A 24,672-nucleotide genomic window follows, 5' to 3' on the forward strand; every position below is an offset into this window, starting at 1 on the left:
ATGCTCTAGAATTAATCTAATGTCCAATGTGCTAGGATTATTTGGATATCTTGAAATCATGTAGTATTTTGATGGAACACTTTATGTCAACTTTGGTTTCTTCATACACCTTTGAGATAAACTCTTTACATCAGCCACAATTTGCAAAAATCCCTCAACGAATATTTTACCTTTAATCTAAGGGCTTTCGATTCATTTGGTATATACTTTTTTTGTGCGGATTTTTTTAACTCAAATGGAGGTTTTTCACCCATAATATATGTCTTGTGAAATTCTAATTCTAATTCTTGTGAAATAACCAGTATCAATTACAAATTAGTGAGCCACGACAATATGCTACAAACTGCTAGTATGTATTACTGAAACTATTAACAACTAAACATATTCATCGAGCCTTATCATAAAATAGTTGTTTTCATGTTTTCATCTCTACCAATAACAATGTATTCAATAAAGGCATGTATTTGGTTGTATGTGGTGCATACAACCACTTAATACTATCACTTGAAGTTGTCATTAATTAGTTAGCAATGGTTTTCAAGTAAACTGTGATCTATCATCAGTTAACATCTGCTTATTAAATATCCATGTTACATAAACTTACTTGTCAAACATTACCTATAAACTTTATATAGAGGGAGAGTTATCAGCAACAAGGATAGCCCTATGGGAATCCATATTACAAGATACAACCATGAGAATGCATGAAACAAGGAACCTTAATCATCTTTCCATAGCACGTCTGCTTCTTTAAGAAGCAAAGGATTTACCATGTCATGTCAACTATCTTCACTCATTATTATTACACACTAGCATATCATTATATACAAGAAGACAAAGGTTCTTTGGATTACATGAACGAAAAACTTCATCATTCCAGAAAAGTTTCTTTGGTTAATTCAATTTGCATCATTACAGAAAAGTTCCTTTTGTTTGTTCAACTTGTTTCCCTGTACTAGAAACAAAACATTTAGCTGAAACATCCTTTCTCTAGTTCTAAAATGCCTCAGCAGTAAAATAAAGTCTAGCTCTATTGGACACATTTTTATTCATACAAACTCTTTATGCTCAATCCTCTTTGTTTAAAGTTGAGCAAAGGGAATCAAGGAAACCTTGGCTACATCAAAGGCCTTCAGGAGCAGATTTATCTGCAATAACCTTGTAAACTGCAGAAAAGTCTAGATCCCCCAACCCCAAGCTTCTCGCCTTTTTGAACGCCTGTGTTACATAAATACAACTTTGTATTGCTCTAATTATAAGCATGTGTAATATACATTGTATTAACTAATAGAGACTTGAGATGAAATATATCATAAACTTTTGCATTTCTAAGCTCGATTAGAAAAGTAGACATTTCACCCAGAGCCAAAAGAACCATATATCCATGGTCTTCAGTTTACGAACAGAAAAACAGAAAAAACATCAAGAAACTATCATAAGCAGAATATATGTGACAAGTTTTTATTGCATCTCATACATGATGCATAAATTAAGCAATGAAACAACGCACAATGGATCTCCATGTCTTGAGCCAGGAATTCACAAAGGTGAAGTTGCAGCATTTGTAAATTCAAACTTTCACAATTTCTGGTTCTGAAGCTATACAAATTTTGGCTTTACAGAAGGATTCATCAACTGTCCATGATCACATTAACTCAAGGCAGCTGCAAGCACAAACTTGCCCTGTCTGTCCTTAACCCAATAGTTGAAGCCCTTATGGGTTGTCTCAATTCCTAGGATTAAAAGTAATCCCCCCTTCTTTACACTCGTTTAACCCTCACACTTCATCCCGTGTATCAAATACTACGGTACAAACTTACCACGGGATAATTTATGGTCATGCCCATAACACGTGGTATGCCCAATCAAACATGGACAAAGGTTTTAATTTGAGAAGTTTCAATTTCCAACTCCAAGGCATGGAGTCTCGACTTCTAAGCTCTAGATATTCTCGTTACATATATACATACTACGTATATAAATGTACCCCTACACTTATTTAGGCGAACCGTGTGACAGATGTGCATGGGTGTCCAAACCAGATTGGCAGCTCAATGATTTTTTAACCGAAAATTCAGTATCGAGATATAGCTAATTTAAAAACAAAACCTATCAGATTAACTCTCAGTTTAGAGTCTGAATTAAGTTTGCGTTGCTCCAATATAAATAAATTTGCAACAATTTCACAATTGCCCCAAGTGTACTTGTTATTTCCCCAGATATCCTTGGTCAACACCCAAAAGAGCAATTGATCAATTCATTCCCATTATTTCTGCTATTTGAAGAGTTCAAAGTCAATTCATCTCCTCTTTCCCTCTTTAGGGGGGTTTCCAAGGGCATTTGGAAAAATAGCAAAACATTACGAGCATTTGGGGAAAAAAGAAACAATTAGGGTATTTCGGATTGTTCCTTTATTATGAATAGAACACTTCATTAATCATAAAATGACTGATGTGTTCTTGACTAGAAAACTTGTCAGTGTTATGGAAATCTTTTCGAAGTAAAATAGAATCATAAACATGATACATTTGTATATTACCTCATTGGAAGCAGCTGCGATAGGCATGGAAACACCAACATCATCACCCAAAGCTAAAGCCAGACGCATATCCTTCTGTTGATGTTTCAAAGGAAATGCTGGATCAAATTTATCCTTTATCATAGTGGATCCCTTCATTTTGAACATAGGATTAGCAATGGCACCAAGATCCTGTATGTTAGAAACTGATTAGTAATCTCATATAGATGCAATTCTTTGATAATTTGCTTTGTAATGCTGAAAGAAATTCATACCAAAACATCTAGGAGGATCTGCTGACTGAGACCACTTTTGTCAGCTAGAGCAAGCCCTTCTGAGAATGCATTCATCATGCTATTACAAAATACATGTGTCAGTATAGGATGTTATCATAATATTGCCATTGCATAATATGTCTGTCATCACCCATGTGACATAATTGTGTCCATCCTAAACAATGAGTAAAATAACTATACAATGCCTTCATAGTTGAAATAACATTTCCAGAAAGCCACCTTCCCATAACCATGTTGACCATCAATTTATACTTCGCTCCATTCCCCACTTCTCCAAGGAAAAATGATTTCTTCCCCATAACTTCGAAGGCAGGTAAGACCTCCTCATAAAGAGTCTGAGAGCATTATGATACCACTTGGCATCAGTAAGTTTTAACTTGAAACTTGCCTTAAATACATATTTCAACAAATGCATGATTTTACAAATGCAAAACATCCTTTTAACATTACCTCATCACCTGCAGCAAGAATTATCAATGTACCATCCTCAGCAGGCTTTTTACTGCCTGAAACAGGTGCTTCAAGAAAACGCCCACCCTTTTCAACAATAGCCTGACATTCAGGAAAGGAGAGAAACATGACTAAGTTGGGTCCTGTAGACAATGCTCCTAATAAATGCTGAAGAGACCAACGATATAGAATACAATAATGAAAATTAGAGGCTCCTGTTCCTTGCACAAAAAAATGATGGAAACAACAGTACATCAAGTTTTGTAATCCTTATATAACTAGCACCAAAGAAAGATGTGGCAACATCAGAGCAAAGAAAAGAACCTTATTAATCGCACACGAAGTCTTGGAGTCTACCGTAGACATGTCCACATACCCTTTATTTTCTTCAATTGCCTCCAAAACACCATTCTTCTCAAAAACTACCTGAATGGCTTGAAATGCAGAATCATGACTTAAATAGCTATACTGCTGATGGATAAAGACATATGGAATGTGCACCATCTTACAGAGAGGGCTACTTCAGGATCAGCCAACATGGCAATCGTTAATTTGCACTTTTTCACAACATCTGCTGGGCTATTTCCAAGTGTTGCACCCTCTTTCAGCAAATCATCACACTAGAAAACAATGAGACCATGACAATGTAAATGAAATTCCCTAGTCTTTTTTTAAATTTATACCATGCATATAAAGTTCAAACATTACATCAAAAGAGAGGAAATCAAGAAAACAAGGAAGCTGAATCAATAAAATATGAGACAGATTGACAGAAAGACAGATCGTTACACCCACACCCACCCAAGTTCATTTCAGCTTCAAAGTTCAAATAGTGCTCACAAGTTTCAGGATCATCAACTCGCGTATAATAATCTAAATTAAACATTGTCAAAACATTATTCATTGCAACCTTGTATCCAACCCACCTACCTACATCCATGTAACTATCAATTGATTTGATAAAAAAACAGGAAGTGTCAAACAAAAATCTTTCTTTTCATTCACGTGAACTGAGAAACTGATGGTGTAAGCAACTTCAATATGTACTCATCAGCAACTTGCAATCAATTTTCGTCTCTAACATCTTCTCCTTCGCATCATATCAGCCATTAAAAACTCATTAAATTCTCTTCAACATTTTGTCCCTTGCACAGAAATCAATAGTTTGCTAAAGCTCAGACTTTCAATCCACCATCAGAAATCGATTGGATCATTTGCTAAACATCCAGATTTGTCGTTCATGAGTTTATGAGGAAAGAAGCAAAATATTTTCAGCTTCAAATCGAATTAAAGGGAAGGAGAAAATACACGTAGAGAAAGAAAGAGATCGAGATGGAGCGAGCGATAGGGAATTACCTTGGAGATGGTTCTGTTCCACACAACGACTTTGAAGCCATTTTTAAGGAGGTTGCGAGCCATACCAAGGCCCATGATTCCCAAACCCAGGAACCCGACCTCGATCGCCATCGTTTTGAAACTGTCTTTGAGTGCGGGGGTGGGTGGGTGTGTGACTGGCAAGAACCCTAATTCCTTCTTTCTTCAGCGTCGTATTGTGGGGCTCTCAGCTCTGCACTCTTTCGCTCTACTTCTGATACAAACATAGATTGATGATGTGTGACTGGAGTGGGTACTCAAATCACATCTTTTAAAGAGGACCCAGCCCCCCAAGCTCTCTCTGCCTTCTTCTTTCTTTCATGAAGACCAATGGTCATCCATCATATGAGAGAGAAGAAAGAAATAAAGAAAGATATATTAACGCTTCTAAGACCAAATTTGGCCGACATGTATGACTCGTGCATGTTATGTGTGTCAACGGTGCGGTTCAATAGAGCGCGCACCATCGAGCCTCCAGTTTAGGATTGTTTTCTTTACCTAGAACGCATGCACCTTCAATTCACGACGACAACCTAATCACTCGGCATGTCTACATCCCAATCCAGATTATACAATTCGTCTTGCCAAAGGTGAATACGCTAATAGTGCTCTTTGCCAATACATTATAATTGCAATACTCGATTGTATGGGTTTAGCAGAGGCAGTGAACGCACTAGATATGAACCAAGCGGTCAGTGCAATACGTTTGACATTGAGACATATCCTACATTGATGTCAACAGTGACAACTTGATGAAAGTTGTTCCTATAGACAACATGGCTCGTTTTGCACCCATTTCACACCAAGTATGCGATTAGCATTGTCCCAAATGCAATGTCATGAAATCAAGGACACATCATCCTCGGGGATTCACGTAACATATATGGAAATGTACTAATATTGATATCAGCTTCGTGAGACCAATGAGGCAGCCTTGATTCTGTGAACAATGCTTGACGTTCTTGATGGAGTGTCATAATGGGTCTTGTAAAAAATGTTGAGATCCTCTTCATCAATGTGGTGACCGGTCAATCATCTCATTATAGAGAAATATATTGCATTGGCCCTTCTTCGGGTCTTAATACTTTCTTTGTATATGAATGCACATAATGTGATGTGCTCTTTTGTGTGTGCTTCATCGCAATGTTTGGAAATCGAATGCTATCCTCGATCACTATATGTTTTCCTTGGGTCGAAGTAATTTGTTTTTGGACTTATAAGAGCTATTTGTTCATGCAATGAGTTTTTTTGTGTGCAAATCTTGGTATAACTCCATAAAGCACTTTTAGTGTATCATTGCAAAAGATTTGTACAATTTTGTGTACAATAATATAATAATTCATATTACTCAGAGAGAGTTACATCGCAAGAAAGTTGTAATGGAACAAGGTACAACCCAACATGCTACTTGCTCTCTCCAGGATATTGACTTCCCTTCAACTTATTGACATGAGACTTATATTATATATAATATCAACTTCCCCATCCCTTAGAAACTCTCATGTCTCAAACATCTCTTTACTTTCCTTTACCACTTCTCCACCCCAAATCTTACCCTTGCTTTTGAAGGAATTCTTAAAACTCATGATTCCACCCCCCTCCCTTCATAACCAAATGTTAATTTTTAACATAGTAAAAGACTTTTGGTAGTAGCTAACATATATTTGTAGAGAATATTCTATGATATATTTGATGTCAAATTGGAAGTTATTTTTTCGAAAAGTTTATTAAAAGTGCGAAAATTTTGATAATTGATATTGAAGTAACGTGGACTCGCATTTTGAATATGTAGTGACATGTTTACGAAACAATGACATATACAAACACATTGCATCCAACAAGGTGATTATTTACATAGAATACAAGAATCAAAACAAGAATAAATGCATTTGTTGAGATAGTACCCCACACCAGTACACCATGTAATTTCAAACCAACTGTGTGATATGGTGTTGAAAAGAGACTTGCCAAGTCTATGTATGGGTTGATGGTTGAATGTGTCGATTGATAGGGTGGGTACATGATACAACAAAAATAAAACTCTACAAATTTTATGAGACACACTTTATAGGTTGTCTTAAAGTCAAAGCCGACTATAAACATACGAGCATGACGAATCAAGGGTAGTGCAAGCGAGATGTGTGGAAAATTTACCTATAACTTTTGAGGTGTGAAAAAAGCATCGAGTATAAAAGGCTACAAGGAGGAATATGTGAATTTTTGTAAGTGGATTGTGGTGGCTCTACAATTATGACAATTTTAGTTGGAACCTTGCTATATGTCTACCCCAAACGATGGCCAATCAACTCTACATATAATATGTATAAATATGGAAAAACTTTCATGATAAACATGGACTCCCTTTACACATGGTGTTATTTGATTGATTAATACCTCCATGTGGCATAAACTATCATTATAGGCATTAAATATTATTAAACTTTGGAGAATGCAACTTTGGGTTTAGAGCTACAATGGCAAACAAAATGGTTCAAGGCAAAACATTGTCCATTCACATCCTTGCCATGTAAGCATGCATGGTTTTATATATCCAACCTCCAACCAAAGCGAAAAACTCATGGGCAAGAGGCAACTTTTGGCGATGAATAGCTAGGTACTTCCCCCTCCCCCAAAGTAAGTATGTCGTTGTTCATAGTGCGAGGACATAAGATATGTATCATTGATCTTATTAGGGCATGAAAGTGAAGAAAGACAAATAAACGAAGACTCAACGTATTGGTAAAGGTCGCCAATTTGATTTTGGGTACGGAACGACAAATTCTTCTCAAGATCGAATCGATGACAAACAAGAGACTCCTCAGCCCCTACCTTTGAAAGTGTGAATCAATAAGTTCTCGAAAAACTCAGGGGGTTTAGCGTGGGACGCTGGAGAAGAACTTGTCCGGTGAGATAGATATGTACTGCTACTACTCCTGCTAGGCCTAGTAGAGTGACTGATATATGTACATATATGGTATATAGCAGCACTCGCTGGTTATGGCTATGGTTTGGTTCGGTAGAAATGGATGGACGGATCTGTGGTGTCTCTAGTTGCGAGCTCAGATCGATTCCCAGAACAGAGAGAGAGAGAGAGAGAGAGAGAGAGAGAGAGAGGCGACTTTTGGCCGAATCAAAGCGACGACGTATTCATCATTAACTTAGCACAGACAGAACAGAACAGAGACAGATAGAGAGAGAGAGAGAGAGAGAGAGAGAGAGAGAGAGAGAGAGGTGAAGACTAGGTCCTTCCTTTGGGATCTCCTTTCTCTAATCTATGTCTCTCTCCTCTGTGCAATCTGTCTGCCTCGAGCGACGATTAGGAGGAGGAGGGGAGCCTGAGGGGCTTTTAATACTTTATTTTTCTTACAAATAAATAATAATTGCTGTTCTCTCTCTCTCTCTCTCTGTGTCTGTTCTGATCATACCCGAATAAGAAGAATGGGAAGTGAAGTGTGTGTGTATGCATAACAGTATGTATATATATGTATGTGTATATATATACATATCCAAAACGTTATGTAAGAAAGAAAGCAAGCATTGTTGGGAAAGTAACCACTCCCAACTTCTTACTGCAGCCTGCTGCTACCTACGCAGACAGAGTCAGTGAGACCAGACCAGACCAGTCACCAGACAAACAGGAGTAGAGAAAGTGGGTATCTCAACCTGAATTAATCGGAATTCAAAAGTAGAGCTGGAGAGACAACGCCCAAAGTGGCGAGAAGAGAGAGAGAGAGAGAGAGAGAGAGAGAGAGAAGGCAGCGCGAGTAGTACTCAATGAATTGAGTGTGTCGCGTGTAGAGAGAGAGAGAGAGAGAGAAGGGTTTTCTTCATTCGACGTACGTATGGAGTGAGAAGAAATAAATAAATAAATAGCAGAGAGAGAGAGAGAAGGGTTCATATAAACCCAAAGACAGAAACTGAGGAATTGAGAGAGAGAGAGAGCGTGAATAATAAGAAAAACAGGGTTTATATGTTGGAAAGAGTTTTCGTTTCTTTTCTTTTCCTCTTTTCCTTTCGGCAAATTTTAAAAGAAAGAGAGAAAAACTATAAATATTGCATCCTCCAGGCTTCCTTTGATCACGCGCCTTTTCTCTTCACTCTTCTTCATCGACTATAAGTTTCTGTCTGACTGGACACCCCCCCCCCCCCCCCCCACACACTCCACTACTATATATATGTAGTATGTACAGAGGAGTAAGAGAGAGAAAGACAGTAGGTCAATCTTTTCATACATAAATAACACACACACACACCCACACACACTCTCTCTCCATATGTATGTATATCAGCCACTAGAGACTTGAAGGACAGCCAATATATACATATTATAGTGGTGTAGCGCAGATTTATACACACATCCCCCTCTTTTCAGCTATGGATTTAATTGTGGTATTATGTATATAATAACATACATAACGATAGTGATGATGACGCGCGCCCCCCCCCCCCCCCCCAAAAAAAAAAAAAGAAAGAAAGAAAGAAGAAGAAGCCCAAATCCATTATACAAGCACACAATGGTATGTACATCACCATCACCACCCGTATGGGTTGCATGGTTATAACTTATACGACTACTCTCACCTACCATGGGGGGATCAATGATGATATCGAGGATAACTAGGTTTTTGATCATGTATCATAGAGACATATACATACATACATACATACATTTATACATACATAAAACAATATCCACACAAGTTATTTGACCCTCCCCCTCTGATCTGTGTGTGTGTCTGCTGTTATATCTTTCTTTCTTTCTCTCTCTGTGTCTGCTGCTGCAGTAGCTCTTTCGTCCTTATTGCCCTGCCATGCCCTGGTCTGTTCAGCCCCCCTTAAAAAATCAGAATAATAAATAATAAATAACAATCCTTCTCTCTTATCTCCCCCCCCCTCTCTGTTTTGGATTTATCATAAGTATTATTAACGTTTTTTTTTCTCTCTCTCCTCCTACTGGCTAACCTTCGCTTTTTTTTTTTCTTCCTTCTTCCTTTTCTGCTGCCTTCTCACCACCAATAGTAGTTAGTAGTACTTACTATTATTTCTGCTACTAATTAGTAGTAATAGGAATTAGCAATAGTAATAGATGTGATCATCAACATCATCATCAATCTTAGGCCCTACCCTACCCCCCCCCCTTTTTTTCTTCTCTCCCTGGACGCAATTAATGATCCCCTCTCTCTCTCTCTCTCCCCTCTTTTCTTCTTGCTTCTTCTTCTTTTGTCTCCCAATATTACTATTATTGCTGTATTACTCTCCTCTTGCAGTTATATTCAGCTCCCGTATACAATATATCATTTCTCTCTACCAAAATTTAGTGTCTTTTTTTTTTTTCTCTCCTCCTCTTTTTCTCTCCCTCTGTCTCTGTTGTCTCTGTCTCTGATGCAGTGCTTTTTCTCTGCTTCTTCTTCTTCTCCTCCATCCTTCTCTTCTCTTCTCCTCTCCTCCAACATATGGAACCACTCACGCCCCCTCCTCAGAAAGTTATAATGTTCATGCTTGGATGGCACACATCACATATTTGTACACACACACACAGACTACTTAGGTCAGCTCCTGTGAAAAGCAAAACATACTTAGATTCTGCAGGTAGTTTCGTGGTAGTAGTAACCAAGCTTAATTAATCAATCAATTTAATACATTTCTGTTTACCGCCCCCCACTGCCTCTGCATATTACTATTATTATTATTATTATTATTATTATTATTCACATGGCGGCTACCGCCACTGCAACTCTGCTGCTGCCGCCACCACCACCCCATGAAGACAAGCTGAAGAGGAAGATGAAGACGCCATTGCAGCTCGAGACACTAGAGCGCGTTTTTGCTGGTATGGTAAAATGAATTCACGCTGTTGTTGCCCCATATTTCGAAGTAAATTAATTCAAATAATTGAATCTGAGTTTCTTCTGTCCATGAAGGTTTAGAACTTGTTAAGTACTACTACTGACTGATGATATCTATTTTCTTTCTTCCTTCTCTCTCTGTTATTTGGCAGAGGAGAAGTATCCTTCGGAGGCCGTTCGAGCTCGGCTATCCATTCAGCTCGGTCTCTCGAACCGCCAACTCAAGATGTGGTTCTGCCACCGAAGGTTAAAAGAACGGAAATCGAAAGACCAAGAAGAAGGAGAAGATGAAAGAGCAGAAGAGGAAGAAGAGAAAAAAGATGATCATACACCTATATTAACCTCTAACCAGTACAGAATTAGCCCAGAACATGGAGAGGCCATGCGATCTGGTAATACAACAACGATCCCTCATGACATGCACCGATTATCCCCTACACTCCCTCTAGCCATTAAGAAAGAGGAGCAGGTGAGTAGTGGTAGCTATCATTCAGAAGACCATGCAAGCGGCTGGAAGATCAAAAGGAGACATGAATCAACCAATGATTGTACGAGGAAAAAGAACAAGCACTTACCAAATTCAAATACGGTAATGAACATCACCAATATTAGTAGCAGTAATGGTGTGGATCCATGCAGGCTTGCAGAGTTGCAAGCTATTGTGTCTGTGGAGGCTCAATTAGGAGAGCCTTTGAGGTGGGATAGCCCTTGTTTAGGGCTAGATTTTGATCCTCTTCCACATGGAGCTTTTACTTCAACAGCTGCTGGTATGTATGTATGCATTATTTATTATTAGTATAAGTGCCTGTATTTGAATCTTCATGAGAAGAAATTCTGGAAAGCTTCAAATCATCTTTCGTGTTGGGAATCTGGGTTGATAATGTACAGAGCAACGGAAATCGTTCAGCTCACAGGACTCGAGAGACCAAGTGGAGAACAGAGGCGGTGGCAAATCTGAGCTAAACCTTCCAAGAGTAAGTTCTTAGGAATGAAGTTGCATTTACACTAAACGAGTGTATTGTATGCATACGAAAGAGGAGAGAATATATTGTATGCATAAGAGATTTTTGTGAAATCTAACAGGATTCGTGCTATGCTGAACATGCCCATCACCGAAAAATGAGCAATTCAGACAGTGGACATCAAAGTGTCAGTAATAGATCAGGCTCAAGATTTTTACATGAATATCAATTCATACCAGAAAGACCCACAGGAAGGGACGGTATGATGACATCACTACCTCTTGCACATTCCAGGGTATGTATAGGGCCTGAGAGTGGTAGACAGGGAATGATGGCGCCACAAGGAAGTATTTTGCAGGGTGAGAGCCTCGGAAATGCATTTGGATTGGATGGAAAACCCCTTGCTAACTTAATGATAATGCAGAGAGACACATACGACAATCATCATGGTTTTGAACCTCAACCTCAGATCTTGCATCAAGATGCTTATTCTAGTGCTTTTGGTTATGAGGGGCAATTCGGTGTTTATAACAACCTGAACATCCTGCCCAATAATGCATTATCACCTCAATCCTTTCTTCATGGCATTGAGAACATTCCTATCTACAATGAGCAGGAGTTGTTGATGCATGGGAACAAGAGAAGGAAGGTAAATGTTTAAAGCTTAAGCTGCCTAACCTTTTAAAACTTTGCTCAGCACGGTGGTGAACTGTATTTGATTTTTTTGAACTCAAGAGCGAAGAGATCAGATTAGAGAAAGAGATGGATGCTCAGAGGAAAAGGATCCAGAAAGAAATGGAGAGAGAGGATCTTGCAAGAAGGAAGGTCAGTGTAACAATTGGACATTCTCGGAATCCACTTTGTAGACCTTTGAATTCAGTTTTTTTTCAAGAGCGAAGGCCATTGTAAAAATGAAGCATTCGTTGAATCTTGTTTGTAGACTTAGAATTCTGGTTTTCATTACTCGAAAGAAAGGGTATGGGGTTTTGGTGATATCTTTATGTTTATAACATCAGATAGATCTTTAGTTGAAACCTACATTGTTATGGTACATCATATAATTACGAAAATCAAGAATATATAGTCTAGGATGCTGCAAAGTAGAATTTGAAATATGCTCTAGATTACTGTAACATTAGATATGCTTCATGTGCATTGAGGGAGGATGGATTCGTCATTGGTAAGGCATTTATTTTTGACTGACAGAGGGAAGAACACTTGCAAAAGGAGAGAGAGAAAGAAGCAGAGAGAATGATGAGAGAAAAACAGCGCGAAGATGAACGCATACAGAAAGAATTAAAGCGGGAAATCGAACAACAGTACCGTCTTCTACAAAAAGAAGCTCAAAAGGTAAACTTCTAATCACATAAACACAATCAACCGTTCAACTCATCATTGCTCAAAATACTTGGAGTTTAAATGCTTTTTACTCACTTTCTGTTTGTTTTGCTAAGCTGGAGAGAGAACGAGAGAAAGAGGAAGCAAGGAGGCTGAAGGAATCCACTAGGCTCAAAGCGTCCATTGAACGAGCAACTGCTCGTAGACTTGCACGTGAATGTGTTGAACTTATAGATGATGAGCGTCTTGAGCTCTTGGAAGCTGCCACAGCATCACAAGGACTCCCCTCTATCTATCTCTTAGACGGAGACACATTGCAGAGTTTGGATAGATACAAAGGTGTGTGGGGCGTGATGTGGAAATGTTTTCCTACATGCATCATTCCAGTCTATCTCTGTTTGTTGCTTGCTTGATTTCTTACTCTGGGCTTACCTAGTTCAATGCTGTGAATATGTTGTGGTGTATTTAGATTTTGACCCACTCAAGAATCTTGTCTAACAAACATATTTTGGACATGTCATTGAAAATTTTGCAGATTCTTTAAAGAAGTTTCCACCTCCATCTGTGAAGATGAAGAGTCCTCTTGCTATCAGTCCATGGATAGACTCTCAGCAGAATCTTGGAAATCTTCTTATGGTATGCGTTAATATGCCCTTTGATATTGTTATTTCAATCACCACACATACTTTACCTGTTCAAACCAATGTGTGAGATAAGGATGAACATGTGTCGTTTTCTCTCTCCTATCCCCTCTTGGTGAAATTTTCTCGTGTAATTGACCTTTTCCATGCTCAGTTTTGTCTTTCGATGTTTCATATTCTATGACATTCCAGATGTGGAAGTTCTTGATAGCATTTGCAGATGTCCTTGGGCTTTGGCCCTTTACTCTTGATGAATTTGTGCAAGCATTCCATGATTATGTAAGTTCTTTATAAACACTAATATGTGAGCTTCAATACATGATATGGCTTTTCTTATCATCAAATACATCACACATTTTGGTAATTTCAGGATCCTAGACTACTTGCTGAGATACATATTTCTCTCATTAGAACTATAATAAGAGATATAGAAGATGTTGCTAAAGCTTCTGCATGTGGAGGTGCGGTGAATCAATACACAGCTCCGTCCTCCATCGGTGGAGGACACTCACAACTTGTTGAAGCAGTAAGTATGAAGATTGCTTCCTATCAAGGCTTTTGATACTCATATTCTTGATTATCAATATTGCCCTAACTTATTGGTTGGATTATCCCAGGCATATGCATGGGGCTTCGATTATAGGCAATGGGATCAGCATCTTAACCTTTTAACCTGGCCTGAAATTCTCAGGCAGTTTTCTCTCGCCGCAGGATATGGCCCCATTTGGAAGCAACAAGAAACTGAAGCTATTAATGCCTGTACTGTTGATGAAGGTCATCATGTACGTCAAAAGGTTCCTACTAAAACTATAAATGCTGGTTATAGATGCTAATAGGTTCCTTGACAATCTTATGTCTTTGTTTTTCTAGGGACATGCTGCTGAACAAAATGTGAAGTCTGTAAATAGAGGAAGGGGTGGTTCACATTCTCGTAAATATGGATATAAATTGACTCCTGGTACAGTGAAATATGCAGCATTTCATGTAGTCTCTGCACAAGGTCCAAATGGTCTTTCAATTACAGAGATTGCTGATCGTATTGAGGTATTTATCAATGTTACATCATATAGACATGAAATCAATCTAGGATGTTTGCAACTAGCTAACTTAGCAAATCTATAACGTGTTTTTTTTTCTTCTCCTAGAAATATGGTTTGCGTGATCTTTCAACAAGCAAGACCCCTGAATCCTCCATTGCTGCTGCATTGTCCCGAGACACTATTTTTTTTGAGAGGGTGGCGCCGTCCACATACTGTGTAAAGCCTCAGTTCCAGAAAAATCCTGAAGATGCAGACCGCCTTATACAAGAAGCTTTGGAAAGGACCAGGTTATTCCAGAGTGGAATTATCTCAGACACTTGCAATGTAGAAAAAGGTGTGGAGGACATTGATGAGGTTGAGAGAGAACAAGTTTCTGATGATGAATCCGATAGTATGGACATTGATGATAAACATCAAGGCAATGCTTCATATTCTCTGAAAGAAAGAAAAGTCATTGAATGCAAATCAAAAACTGGAGACAATACAAAGGAATCACTAGTTGATAACAGTTTAGGAAGCTCTGGTATGCATGATGATGGTAGTGGCAAGCATGCCTCGGTGTCAAGTTTGATAAGCATGAACGAATTCATGGATGGAAGGGAAACTAGTCTTCATCTAGAAAAGATTGCTGATTCTGCTCTAGATACAGAGATAGATGAAAGCCACATGGGTGAGCCATGGGTGCAAGGTTTGATGGAAGGGGAATATTCTGATCTTAGTGTCGAAGAACGGTTGAATGCTCTTGTTGCACTCGTTGAGGCTGTGAATGAAGGGAACACCATCCGTGTGGCTTTGGAGGTGATGATGTGCTTACATCAATTAGTTATACATATTCCTTTTTCTTTCTTCTAGTTTTTAAGCGTGACAATGTTTTATCTGCCTTATACAGGGTCGCATGGAAGCTGCGACTGCTCTAAAGAGACAAATGTGGGCTGAAGCACAACAAGACAAACGGCGTTCCAAAGAAGAACAGCTCTCTAAAGTACAATCTCAACCTGACGAACTTGTAAAAAGTGAAGGATCCATGGAACGAGATGTGAAATCCTCATTAATGGCATCAGTGGACGGCCCACAATTAGTCTCGAAAAGTCCTAATCTGGATAAAGAATCACAGCAAGAGAATTCATCACTGAGTCTCTCTGGTGCTGCCTTAGAAAAAACCCGTGCTCAGCTGAAAGCGGACATCGATTTTCGAGCTGATGAACTCTATGTATTCAGATCCCAGCCCTTAGGTTTGGATCGTCGACACAATCGCTACTGGCAGTTTGTAACTTCCTATGTTGCTGATGATCCTGGTTGTGGAAGGCTCTATTTTGAATCATCTGAGGATGGCCATTGGGAAGTAATTGACACGGAAGAGGTATGTATATATTGCATTTTCAGAGGGCCCGTGTGATCAAACAAGTGATAACATCTTAAAATGTTGACTTGTTGTTTGGGAACAAACCAAAATAAATATAACTAAATAGAAGGTGGCAAAGAGTCTTGTTAGCATGTAAAATGTTGGAACTTAGATAGGCTGAAACTCTGCTTTCAAAAGGTCTCCAACATGAGCCAAACCAAGATGGAGATTTCTCTGTAGGTATGGGAAAACACCTTATGTTTGGGATGATAATGGCCTTTAGCTGAGAAATACAAGAGTAATGGGGTTGTGGTCTACATGCACATGCACACCAAATTGCCATTAGAGCTAAAGAAAGTTGGATTGTTCTTTGTTGAAAATTGTTGGGATGTAGTCGCGTATAGTTAATTGTGCTCCTGCCGGATCCCAGTGGAAAGCATTAGGGTTAGTGGAATCTGCCCATGAGTTCATGCTGTTGTAGGTAAGTGGCGTCAATACCCTAGCTCTAATAGATGTTTTATATGTTCTGTGTTGTCTGTCCTGATTCAGCTCCTAAGTTCTCCAAAGATGTTGAAAGCATTGGTCTTCCAACTCATAGTATCACATTTTTAATTTTTGTCTTGGCATTGAAAAATCCTGTGATGAATGCTTTTCCTCGACTTAATTATTGTGTAATTCCCTCAGATATAACATGTGATTGGTGTCGGACATGAGAAAAGAATGTATTTGACAATTTTTATCTTCCACTTTGTACACGTTAACTTGCTGATAATTCCACATATGTAAATTGTATAGTGAGGTAGACAGATATATACCATGAAATTCTAGTGTTTCCTCATCCAATGGCCAATAAGCCAACAATATATTACTTTTATCTATGTTTTCAGTCATGGCACTGCCTGATTGCAGATTTGTTTTGAGGCTTCACCTGAGATTGACTGGACATTTGCAGTAAAAAGCAGTCTTGCCAAAGTAAAAATAGATGATATCTATCAAAGGTTAATTTACAGACATGAGTGGATGGCAAAAAGGATTAGGAGAGAATGGGGAATTATAAACCTCATAACTTGGTGGCTGGCAACATGTGGCAACAAGTGGGTTGCATTCTCATCTAAAGGAAATGAGTTTATCTCACAGGTTATGGCTGATAAGAAAACATGAATAAATATTTACCTAGGCGATGCCTTAAGAAACAGGAATGTAGCTAGTAAAACTTGTTTTTTTTGCAGAATTTCAATGTAACATAGTGGGTATTGCTTTATCACTTCTGGAGTGACAAGATATATTTGCAGAGTGGACTTCTATAACTGGGTGTTCAATGAGTCTCTGCATAAATGGAGTCTGAATTGGTTTTCCTTCATCACAGTCTCAGATAGTTTTTGAATTCTGAACATATTGTGGATGATGGCATAATTATGTGAAATACCTTGTATTCAACGCAGAGTTTGGGGTTGAGAAATATTAGAAGATAAAAAGGTTTGTTACTTCAGCAGTTCTTGTTGTTTGAAACTTCAAGGATGTTATTGCATGAGGAGACCCAAATATGTGAGTTGCTAGGACATCATGTTTGTCTTTGTCTTGGCCTTCTCTCTATACGGCTTCTTAAGTCTATAGGATCCTGACTGGGTTCTCAGTACATTTTACAATTAATAAGTGGATTTGTCTTGGCCTTCAGAAGTGGTGTAACTAAGTGGATTTTACATACAATTAATATAATTGTGTGCTTTTACCAAAGAGAGAGAGAGAGAGAGAGAGAGAGAGAGAGAGAGAGAGAGAGAGAGAGAGAGAGAGAGAGAGAGAGAGAGAGAGAGAGAGAGAGAGAGATTTTGTTAAGCAGGCATTGAGTGCTCTAATGGAAAATCTGGATACGCGAGGAGTTCGTGAAGCTCACCTCCATGGAGTTTTACAGAAACTAGAGAAGCTTATCAGGCAAGGAATGAGGAAATTGTCTGCACATGACCAGAGATTGCTACTGAATGAAAGCGAACCACCGAGCACCAAGAACACTGTTTCTGCAAATACAGGATACCCATCAGAGAATGGAAGCTCAGGAAGTGACACTTTATTTCATGAAAGTGGAAATCTCAAATCGAGGGGGGCTATACAGATCCATATTCAAGCGGAAAGATACTGCATGCTTGAAAGATACAAGGAATTCGAGAAGTGGCTTTGGAGTAGGCAGACACCTGAACTTTCTGATCTGATTTCTATGAGGATGAGCAAGAAGAAGAGTTCTGAGCTTCTTATCATATGTGAAACATGCCATGACCTATATTGGCCCTGGGAGAAGCAGTGTTCACGTTGTGATGCAATGCTCGGAGCTTCTGCAAAATTGGATACTAAGTTTAATCATCGTATTAATGAATGTATGAAGGAAGGAGCTGACACAGTTCCAGGTGGGAGAATGCGGAGTCCAGTAAAGTTACTTCCATCAAGACTTAAGCTTTTGAAGGTTCAGGTCCTTTCCATTGAGGTGAGTGCTCTTTATGTCGTTTCTATATGAACATGAAAAAATAGTCTTTCATCCGAGAGGAGAAATGTTCCCTCCAACAAAGTACTCTAATACCTGTTTCTAATGTTCCCTCCAAGATTATTTTCATACATTCATACTCTTATTATACATATATATATATATATATAGGCTGCTCTTCCAATGGAAGCAATGAACCCATCATGGGCAGAATCTCACCGTAAGGCATGGGGGGCCTCGTTGAAGCATGCTTCATCTGCAGGAGAACTTCTTCAGGTATTTTTTGTGTTGATCGATATCTTATCCTGGGCATAAATAAATATCTCATGGATCAATATGGTTTTGATAGAAACTCGTTCTTTATTAATCTGATCCTGTGTATATGTTTATTGTATAGATATTAACTGAGTTAGAGAGGGCGGTGAAAAGGGATTGGCTGTCATCTCCATATGAAACTACAGAAGAACTCTTGGAGCGTTCTGCCCGTGTAGATGCAGATGTTGCTACTGTTGGCTGTACTCTTCTTCCTTGGGTTCCTCGCACTACATCAGCTGTTGCTCTTCGGCTCATGGTGCTTGATTCTGCACTCTTTTATAATGCTGACCTAAAAAAGCAGAACACTGTTCGGCACAGCACAAATAAACTAGTATGGTTTCTGAACCCCTTTGTATTGAAGAAAACCCTTTGTGTACTTATTTCTTCCATTTATTTATCTTACACTGCATCATCTCATTTGGAAATCGTTTAAAAAAAATATAGGAACCTAGTTTGATCTCTTCCAAAGAAGTGGCAAATGTCGACACAAAAAAACTGCTTTCAGTTGAGGAAGGGATCAGCATTTCACAGAAAAATCGAGCTAAAGTTTCTGACGGTGCATTATCTCATCAACCATTGTTAGTTAAGCTTTCGAGAGGCAGGTGTGTAAGTTCTGCTTCAGATAAAAACAATGTCTCAAATAGTCACACCAGAGGACGCGCCAAACACTCATTTCCACGCCATGAAGATCAGAGAGATGAGAAAACAAGACCTGAAGAAAATGATAATAAAGAGCATTGCAATGAGGATAATGGTCAAATACATTATGAGACTGAAAAAGGCACAAGTGAAGATGGAAATGAAGAGGAGGAACTTGTAGTTGATGAATATGAGGAAGAGGAAGATGAACCTTCAGAGGAATTTTATCAAGCGAAGGAGGAGCAAGTGCTTGCCACTGAAGAACCAGATACAGAGTCAATGGAAGAGGATATTAACGATGAGGATGAGGATGAGGATGAGGATGAAGATGAAGATGAAGATGAAGATGTCAGGGATGCAGAACGAAAGCATAGGCAAATGCATGTTGGATGTGAACAGGACATGGATGAGCAAGAGCAAGAAGACGTTGGATGTGAAGTTGATGAAAATAATGAAGACAGATATGCAAGCGACAATTCTGATACCGACGAAAGCGACTAACTCAATGAACAAACAAACAAACCAACTAACTAACTAACATTCATCTCGTCCCAAACACAAGATTTGCAAATGGCAAAGAAATTTTCTAACCAACATATTCCATTGTAGGCAGTGTACTATACAAATTGTTCTCCCCCTTGGTTTTCTTTAATGTATAATGATTAGGATGAACGTATTATTAACTGATATGTGGTCTCAGGGGAACTGATGAGTTATATAAAACAGTTACCATTAGTTTTTCTCTAAACTTTTAACAATTTTTTTGGAAACAAATTCGCCATTTCTATACTCGCAAAAGCTGTGATGAAATTCATGTACAGATTCGTCTTAGCATTCGTGTATATCCCTTGTCTAAAGTTTAAACAAAGGACTGTTGGTTTGTCAGTATAAAAAAGTGAGATGTGGTGGTATAACATGCTATTGAATTTAACCTTAAAGATGATATTAGAACTTTTGGAAGGTTTGAAAACATGAATGATGATAGTAATGCATGTAAATGGGCTAGCTCACTACTTCTATGCCTTAATGATAAAAAAATTGGGATTGGAACCAACATTTTGCATCAGAAAAAATACCTCATTGGGAAAGTATCCAATATTTCATGGAGAGGCAGAACACATAGAAGGGCCTTATTACTTCACTTGAGATTGTGTTGAGAAGACTTTTGTTTTTGACAAAAAGATACACCCTAGTATTATAAAATCATAAGAAAATACGAAAGTTGTGTAGGATATACCAACCGATTCCCTTGTACTCTCATCATGGTCGATTTGATGTGTATCTACAATAACCACACATAGTTTTTTGTACATTGATGTTCAATATTACTTGCTTTCTCCAAGCCCTGAGCTTGGGTTCATGACCCTTGATTTGTGAACTCAAGTTCCCCTAGATCTATGCATTATGGGCAGAAATTTCATTGCATGTTCATCAACATCCATAATATATTCATGTTCATAGGTTGTAGATTTAGGTTCCCTTATATACAACCACCATCAATATAGAAATCCATGTTAATCTCATTAGTAAATGCATCCATGACATGCTCATTGATATAGATATTAATGGTATGTTAATGTTTATGAGTTGTTAAAACCCACCAGATCTATCAACTCATCCATGATCAATATTGGCATCCATAGTATGCTCATTAACATAGACATCCATGGCATGTTCATATTCTTGCTTTCCCCAAGAATCATGTTTTATTCTGATCATGTTTTAGATTATTATTTTTTCATCCTCTAACATAGCAGCACTTCCAAATATATCAGCCATACGAACATATGCCGCCGCACCATTATTATCTAGTTGTATGGCTTGATCAAAAGACAATCTCCCAAGCTTCACATTTCCCCATTCCCTACAAGCGCCCAATAGTGAAATCCCTATGGCTGAATACTCAAAAAATGGCATTGCTTTGATCACTGAAATAGCCTTATCAAATTGCCCCCCACATCCAAATACTACAACCATGCAATTAAGATGCTCTATGTTTGGAGAAATACAATATTTTGTAGTCATAATCTCAAAAAGCCCAAAGTGAGCACTTGCAGTCAACACACATAATAATGTTATGTTGTGTTGAGAAGACTTAGTTCGCTTTGATGATAGATTGTGTCATCTTGGTTAGTTTTAAGATACAATTGCGTTGTTTTCATGTTGTTCAACTATACGAGTGCGGTGTTAGAGAAATCACATATTATGGTGATGTATTCCGACAAACATAGTAAATAAAGTCGAAGATCATATGGGTGTTCTTCCATTCAACCTTTGTAAAAAAGGTCGGTATTTACAACGGGAGAATGAAGATCGTGGCGTCATGGTGGATTGTTATCAATAATGCTTAGTCATTTAAATGCTCATAATCTAGTATTTTACATTGTTTTGGAAATTTTGTCAATTTGTTATTTGACACCAAGAGACTTAGTGTTTGCACAATTCACATAGTTTGATGTGGGAAGACGGAGATTGTTTTCCTCTTTCTAAGATATTGAACATTATGTCTTAATTGGGATATGCGTAAAGCATATTTATTCAATGATATACATGGGATGGGTCTTAGAGCATATCTACAAAAATTGAAAGCACTATTGATGTTGCCATATTGAGCAAGTAGAAATTCTTTCCTAGATGGACTGTTGTTTGTCTTGCCTTTTGGTGATTTAACATGTCCCACTATGTACCCATTCGAAGGTGATACCACTCAGTTTGTGGTACTGGTGTAATTTGTTTCACACATTATTTATTGATATGTGGTGTTTTCACTAGATCAAGAAGATTATTGGAGACTATGGAGCCTTGTATTCGATACATGGATGTATGGCATGAAGTTTAACAACGAGTGATATACTGAATTGTGAAGGTATAAGAGAGTAAAGGAGTTGACCCGGTGCTGATATATTACAGTAGTAGCCAAGGGCGATCGGGGTAAGGTGCCGACTATGAGGGCGAAAGGAAAAGAAGAGACGGACAGAGAAGAATCGTCGACATCTTGTATTGGATACATATATATATGTATTCTCAAGGTATGAAGAAGGAAGCAAACCCCTCCGGGGCCACGATGATGAGATGAGATAGAGGCCGGCCAAACTACACTTCTAAGTTCCAAGTTCCCCTTGATTAAGGGTATAGGTGTGAACGCGGCCTTCCCACAACAGGTCTTTTTTTATTAAGCCTCCCCCTCCTTCTGTCGGTATATCCCTGCCGCCTTCCATCTTCCTTCCTGGGTGTAGTCGTATTTAGGGTTCCCACGACGCAGAACACCCGCAGCAGAGAGAGCTTTCGTCCGTGCCTTCTTCTCCTCCTCCACTTCCTACCTTTCGATCTTCTTCCTTCTATCCATCATCATGCCTCGTCGCAGCAGCGGTGCGTCAAGCGGAGGTATGTCCCATCTCTATTTTCTGCCTTCATGCTTTCTTTTTAGGGTTCATCAAGAGTACACAACTCTGTTGATTGTTTCACTGTTTTGTAAGTTCCTTCTCTTTCACTGTTTGATGTTAGGGTTGCATTTTCTGTCTTACACTGCTTCTGTAACTTTAATATGATCAGAAATTTCTGTTTTTTGTATATGCACAATTACGGTTTCGTATGAAGACACACAGAAACTTCTTTGTTTTTCCGCATGCATATTGATATCATGGATGTTTGATCAACATCGTTTCCCATAGACACGAATTCTTGTCTGCGGAAAGTAAAACTTCTTCATGTCTAGGCTCTACTTGTTATATTTTTCCGCTGAAAGAATAACTTCCTAACTCTAGGCAATATGTCGATTCTCTCAGTTTTATCCCCCGAAGATATAGTTGTAGAAATAGATAAAACATCGTTTATCATGTTTATCTGTCAAGAAAAACTTTCTCATCTTTAAGGCTATATGTTATCAAATTTCTCAAGTCTATCCTTGAAAATACAGTTTTAGCTCTATTCAAGTGACTAGTCTATGAAAAACCTGTCTTTTGCGATCTTTTTTTGACGGTTTTCTAACATCTTTTGTTCCCATTCTTTAATGCTTCCAGGGAGATCATCAATGCGTCCTGCACCTCGCCCAGTGCGCTCTTCTCCACCTCCGAAGCCTGGTTTGTTTGATGTTGATTTTTTCTTTTGAACTTCTAAATATTTTTTCTTAAGATATTTTTAGTAAGCCTAATACATTTTTTAACTATAGTACAACAAGCGCCTCCACCAGCACCTGTTCAAGCAAGTGGTGGTGGTGGATCGATGCTGGGTGGACTTGGTGCTACCATTGCTCAAGGTATGGCCTTTGGCACTGGTAGTGCGATTGCCCACAGAGCTGTGGATGGAATTATGGGGCCTCGAACTGTTACCCATGAACATGTGACATCGGATGGTCAAGCTTCTTCTGGACCCATGGAATCACCTCATTTGACTACTGTTAGTGGAGCTGATGCATGTGCTAACCAAACCAAGTCTTTCCAAGATGTAATTTTTGCTCTTGTTTATTACTTATCTTCTAAATATATGTTCTTTTTATAATTGTATTGTTTTATAAGAATGTTTCGATTTTCTACTCTATAGTGTATCAATGCGTATGGGAGTGACATTGGGAAATGCCAGTTTTACATCGATATGCTTAATGAATGCCGAAGGGGACCATCCTCATCCAGTAAGTCATTAACTTGTATAGTGCCATGTATTTTTTGCAGATTGACATGAATGATTTTTTGACAAATGTCTTGCTATTTTTTACTTTCAGTGACCTTGTAGGGTTGGAGGTGAAACCTAGAATAAAGCTTGATGAATGGAACAGTATAAGTTATTGGTGATAACAATGGATTTTGGAAATTTGTCCAGAACAGTGGATTGAAATTTGAACTGCTTTGAATATTGAGTTCTGTTTGTCATCTAGATTGTTACATTTTGGGCTTCTTTGGTACTGTTAAAGTTCAAAGGTGAAATGATCTATTTGGAAGTTTTATACCTGGAAAATTTGAACCCTTTTTGCGTCTGATTTTATGTATTTAGTGTTATTACTGTTCATTCTATTTTCTGGTACCTATATGTTACTGTTATTACTGTTCATTCTATTACATTTTAATATATGCTAAATTATGCTATGTATGTTTATCTGTTTCAATGGGAGATTATTAAGGTGGTTTTGTACTATATTAAATATGCATTTCAAATATGTCTATCTTTAGCAATAGGATTGCTTTAAAAACATCCAACAAACTGTATATGTTCATATGGAAGACGAAGCTGGTTCCCATGTGTTCTGACCCTAACCATAAATTTTCCTGTGGTGGTTTTCTACACATGAGTATATTACTTAGCCACGAACTGCCATGGGATAAGTTATGGTTATGCTTGTAACACCATGAAAGAAAATGTTAGAGCTGATTGGGATGTCCTGTATTTCTTATTCTTCAAGAATTTGCAAGATGTCGTTTGCAAAAGAGTTGAGCATAAAAGATATGATA

The 24,672-nt window shown here is 38.3% G+C and overlaps 3 protein-coding genes across 4 annotated transcripts; 2 read left to right on the forward strand and 1 right to left on the reverse strand.

Moving 5' to 3' along the window:
* Positions 1-874: 874 nt before the first annotated feature.
* On the reverse strand, positions 875-4,785 carry GLYR1 (glyoxylate reductase 1). The gene is made up of 8 exons (XM_087337431.1): positions 4,621-4,785; positions 3,774-3,884; positions 3,589-3,690; positions 3,265-3,366; positions 3,034-3,149; positions 2,794-2,872; positions 2,540-2,710; positions 875-1,218 (listed from the first exon to the last, which is right to left on the reverse strand). The coding sequence occupies exons 1-8, from the start codon at positions 4,729-4,731 to the stop codon at positions 1,123-1,125; spliced, it is 888 nt and encodes a 295-aa protein (XP_087193557.1). The 5' UTR covers positions 4,732-4,785; the 3' UTR covers positions 875-1,122.
* A 5,526-nt stretch (positions 4,786-10,311) lies between these two features.
* Positions 10,312-19,973, forward strand: LOC147870152 (homeobox-DDT domain protein RLT2-like). 2 transcript variants are annotated; one of them, XM_087337441.1, is made up of 18 exons: positions 10,312-10,468; positions 10,637-11,251; positions 11,373-11,458; positions 11,568-12,095; positions 12,182-12,271; positions 12,653-12,796; positions 12,901-13,123; positions 13,320-13,420; positions 13,618-13,704; positions 13,796-13,951; positions 14,043-14,219; positions 14,296-14,469; positions 14,571-15,263; positions 15,355-15,825; positions 17,645-18,280; positions 18,449-18,553; positions 18,675-18,923; positions 19,037-19,973. In XM_087337441.1, the coding sequence occupies exons 1-18, from the start codon at positions 10,351-10,353 to the stop codon at positions 19,730-19,732; spliced, it is 5,349 nt and encodes a 1,782-aa protein (XP_087193567.1). In that variant the 5' UTR covers positions 10,312-10,350; the 3' UTR covers positions 19,733-19,973. The 2 variants fall into 2 exon arrangements, with proteins under 2 accessions (XP_087193567.1, XP_087193576.1); XM_087337450.1 differs by having other exon boundaries at positions 14,043-14,207.
* Positions 19,974-22,480: 2,507 nt separating this feature from the next.
* Positions 22,481-24,096, forward strand: LOC147870153 (uncharacterized). The gene is made up of 5 exons (XM_087337461.1): positions 22,481-22,615; positions 23,251-23,310; positions 23,400-23,674; positions 23,771-23,858; positions 23,949-24,096. The coding sequence occupies exons 1-5, from the start codon at positions 22,582-22,584 to the stop codon at positions 23,957-23,959; spliced, it is 468 nt and encodes a 155-aa protein (XP_087193587.1). The 5' UTR covers positions 22,481-22,581; the 3' UTR covers positions 23,960-24,096.
* Positions 24,097-24,672: the final 576 nt, after the last annotated feature.

Source organism: Azolla caroliniana, unplaced genomic scaffold, assembly GCF_043228905.1.
Source record: "Azolla caroliniana isolate FFs.n. ecotype wild unplaced genomic scaffold, voAzoCaro1.0.p SCAF_1, whole genome shotgun sequence".
Classification (NCBI taxonomy): Eukaryota; Viridiplantae; Streptophyta; class Polypodiopsida; order Salviniales; family Salviniaceae; genus Azolla; species Azolla caroliniana.

What these genes read in the sequence shown, in the direction of transcription:
- GLYR1 (XM_087337431.1), bottom strand. Translation starts at nt 4,731, where the DNA reads ATGGCGATCGAGGTCGGGTTCCTGGGTTTGGGAATCATGGGCCTTGGT. An exon ending in GGAACAGAACCATCTCCAAG is followed by an intron (nt 3,885 to 4,620) that starts GTAATTCCCTAT and finishes ATTGTTTTCTAG; the next exon opens with TGTGATGATTTGCTGAAAGA. An exon ending in GTCAACATGGTTATGGGAAG is followed by an intron (nt 2,873 to 3,033) that starts GTGGCTTTCTGG and finishes ATTTTGTAATAG; the next exon opens with CATGATGAATGCATTCTCAG.
- LOC147870152 (XM_087337441.1), top strand. Translation starts at nt 10,351, where the DNA reads ATGGCGGCTACCGCCACTGCAACTCTGCTGCTGCCGCCACCACCACCC. An exon ending in ATGGGAACAAGAGAAGGAAG is followed by an intron (nt 12,096 to 12,181) that starts GTAAATGTTTAA and finishes TTTGAACTCAAG; the next exon opens with AGCGAAGAGATCAGATTAGA. An exon ending in AGATTGCTGATCGTATTGAG is followed by an intron (nt 14,470 to 14,570) that starts GTATTTATCAAT and finishes TTCTTCTCCTAG; the next exon opens with AAATATGGTTTGCGTGATCT.
- LOC147870153 (XM_087337461.1), top strand. Translation starts at nt 22,582, where the DNA reads ATGCCTCGTCGCAGCAGCGGTGCGTCAAGCGGAG. An exon ending in CAGCGGTGCGTCAAGCGGAG is followed by an intron (nt 22,616 to 23,250) that starts GTATGTCCCATC and finishes TAATGCTTCCAG; the next exon opens with GGAGATCATCAATGCGTCCT. An exon ending in TTCTCCACCTCCGAAGCCTG is followed by an intron (nt 23,311 to 23,399) that starts GTTTGTTTGATG and finishes TTTTAACTATAG; the next exon opens with TACAACAAGCGCCTCCACCA.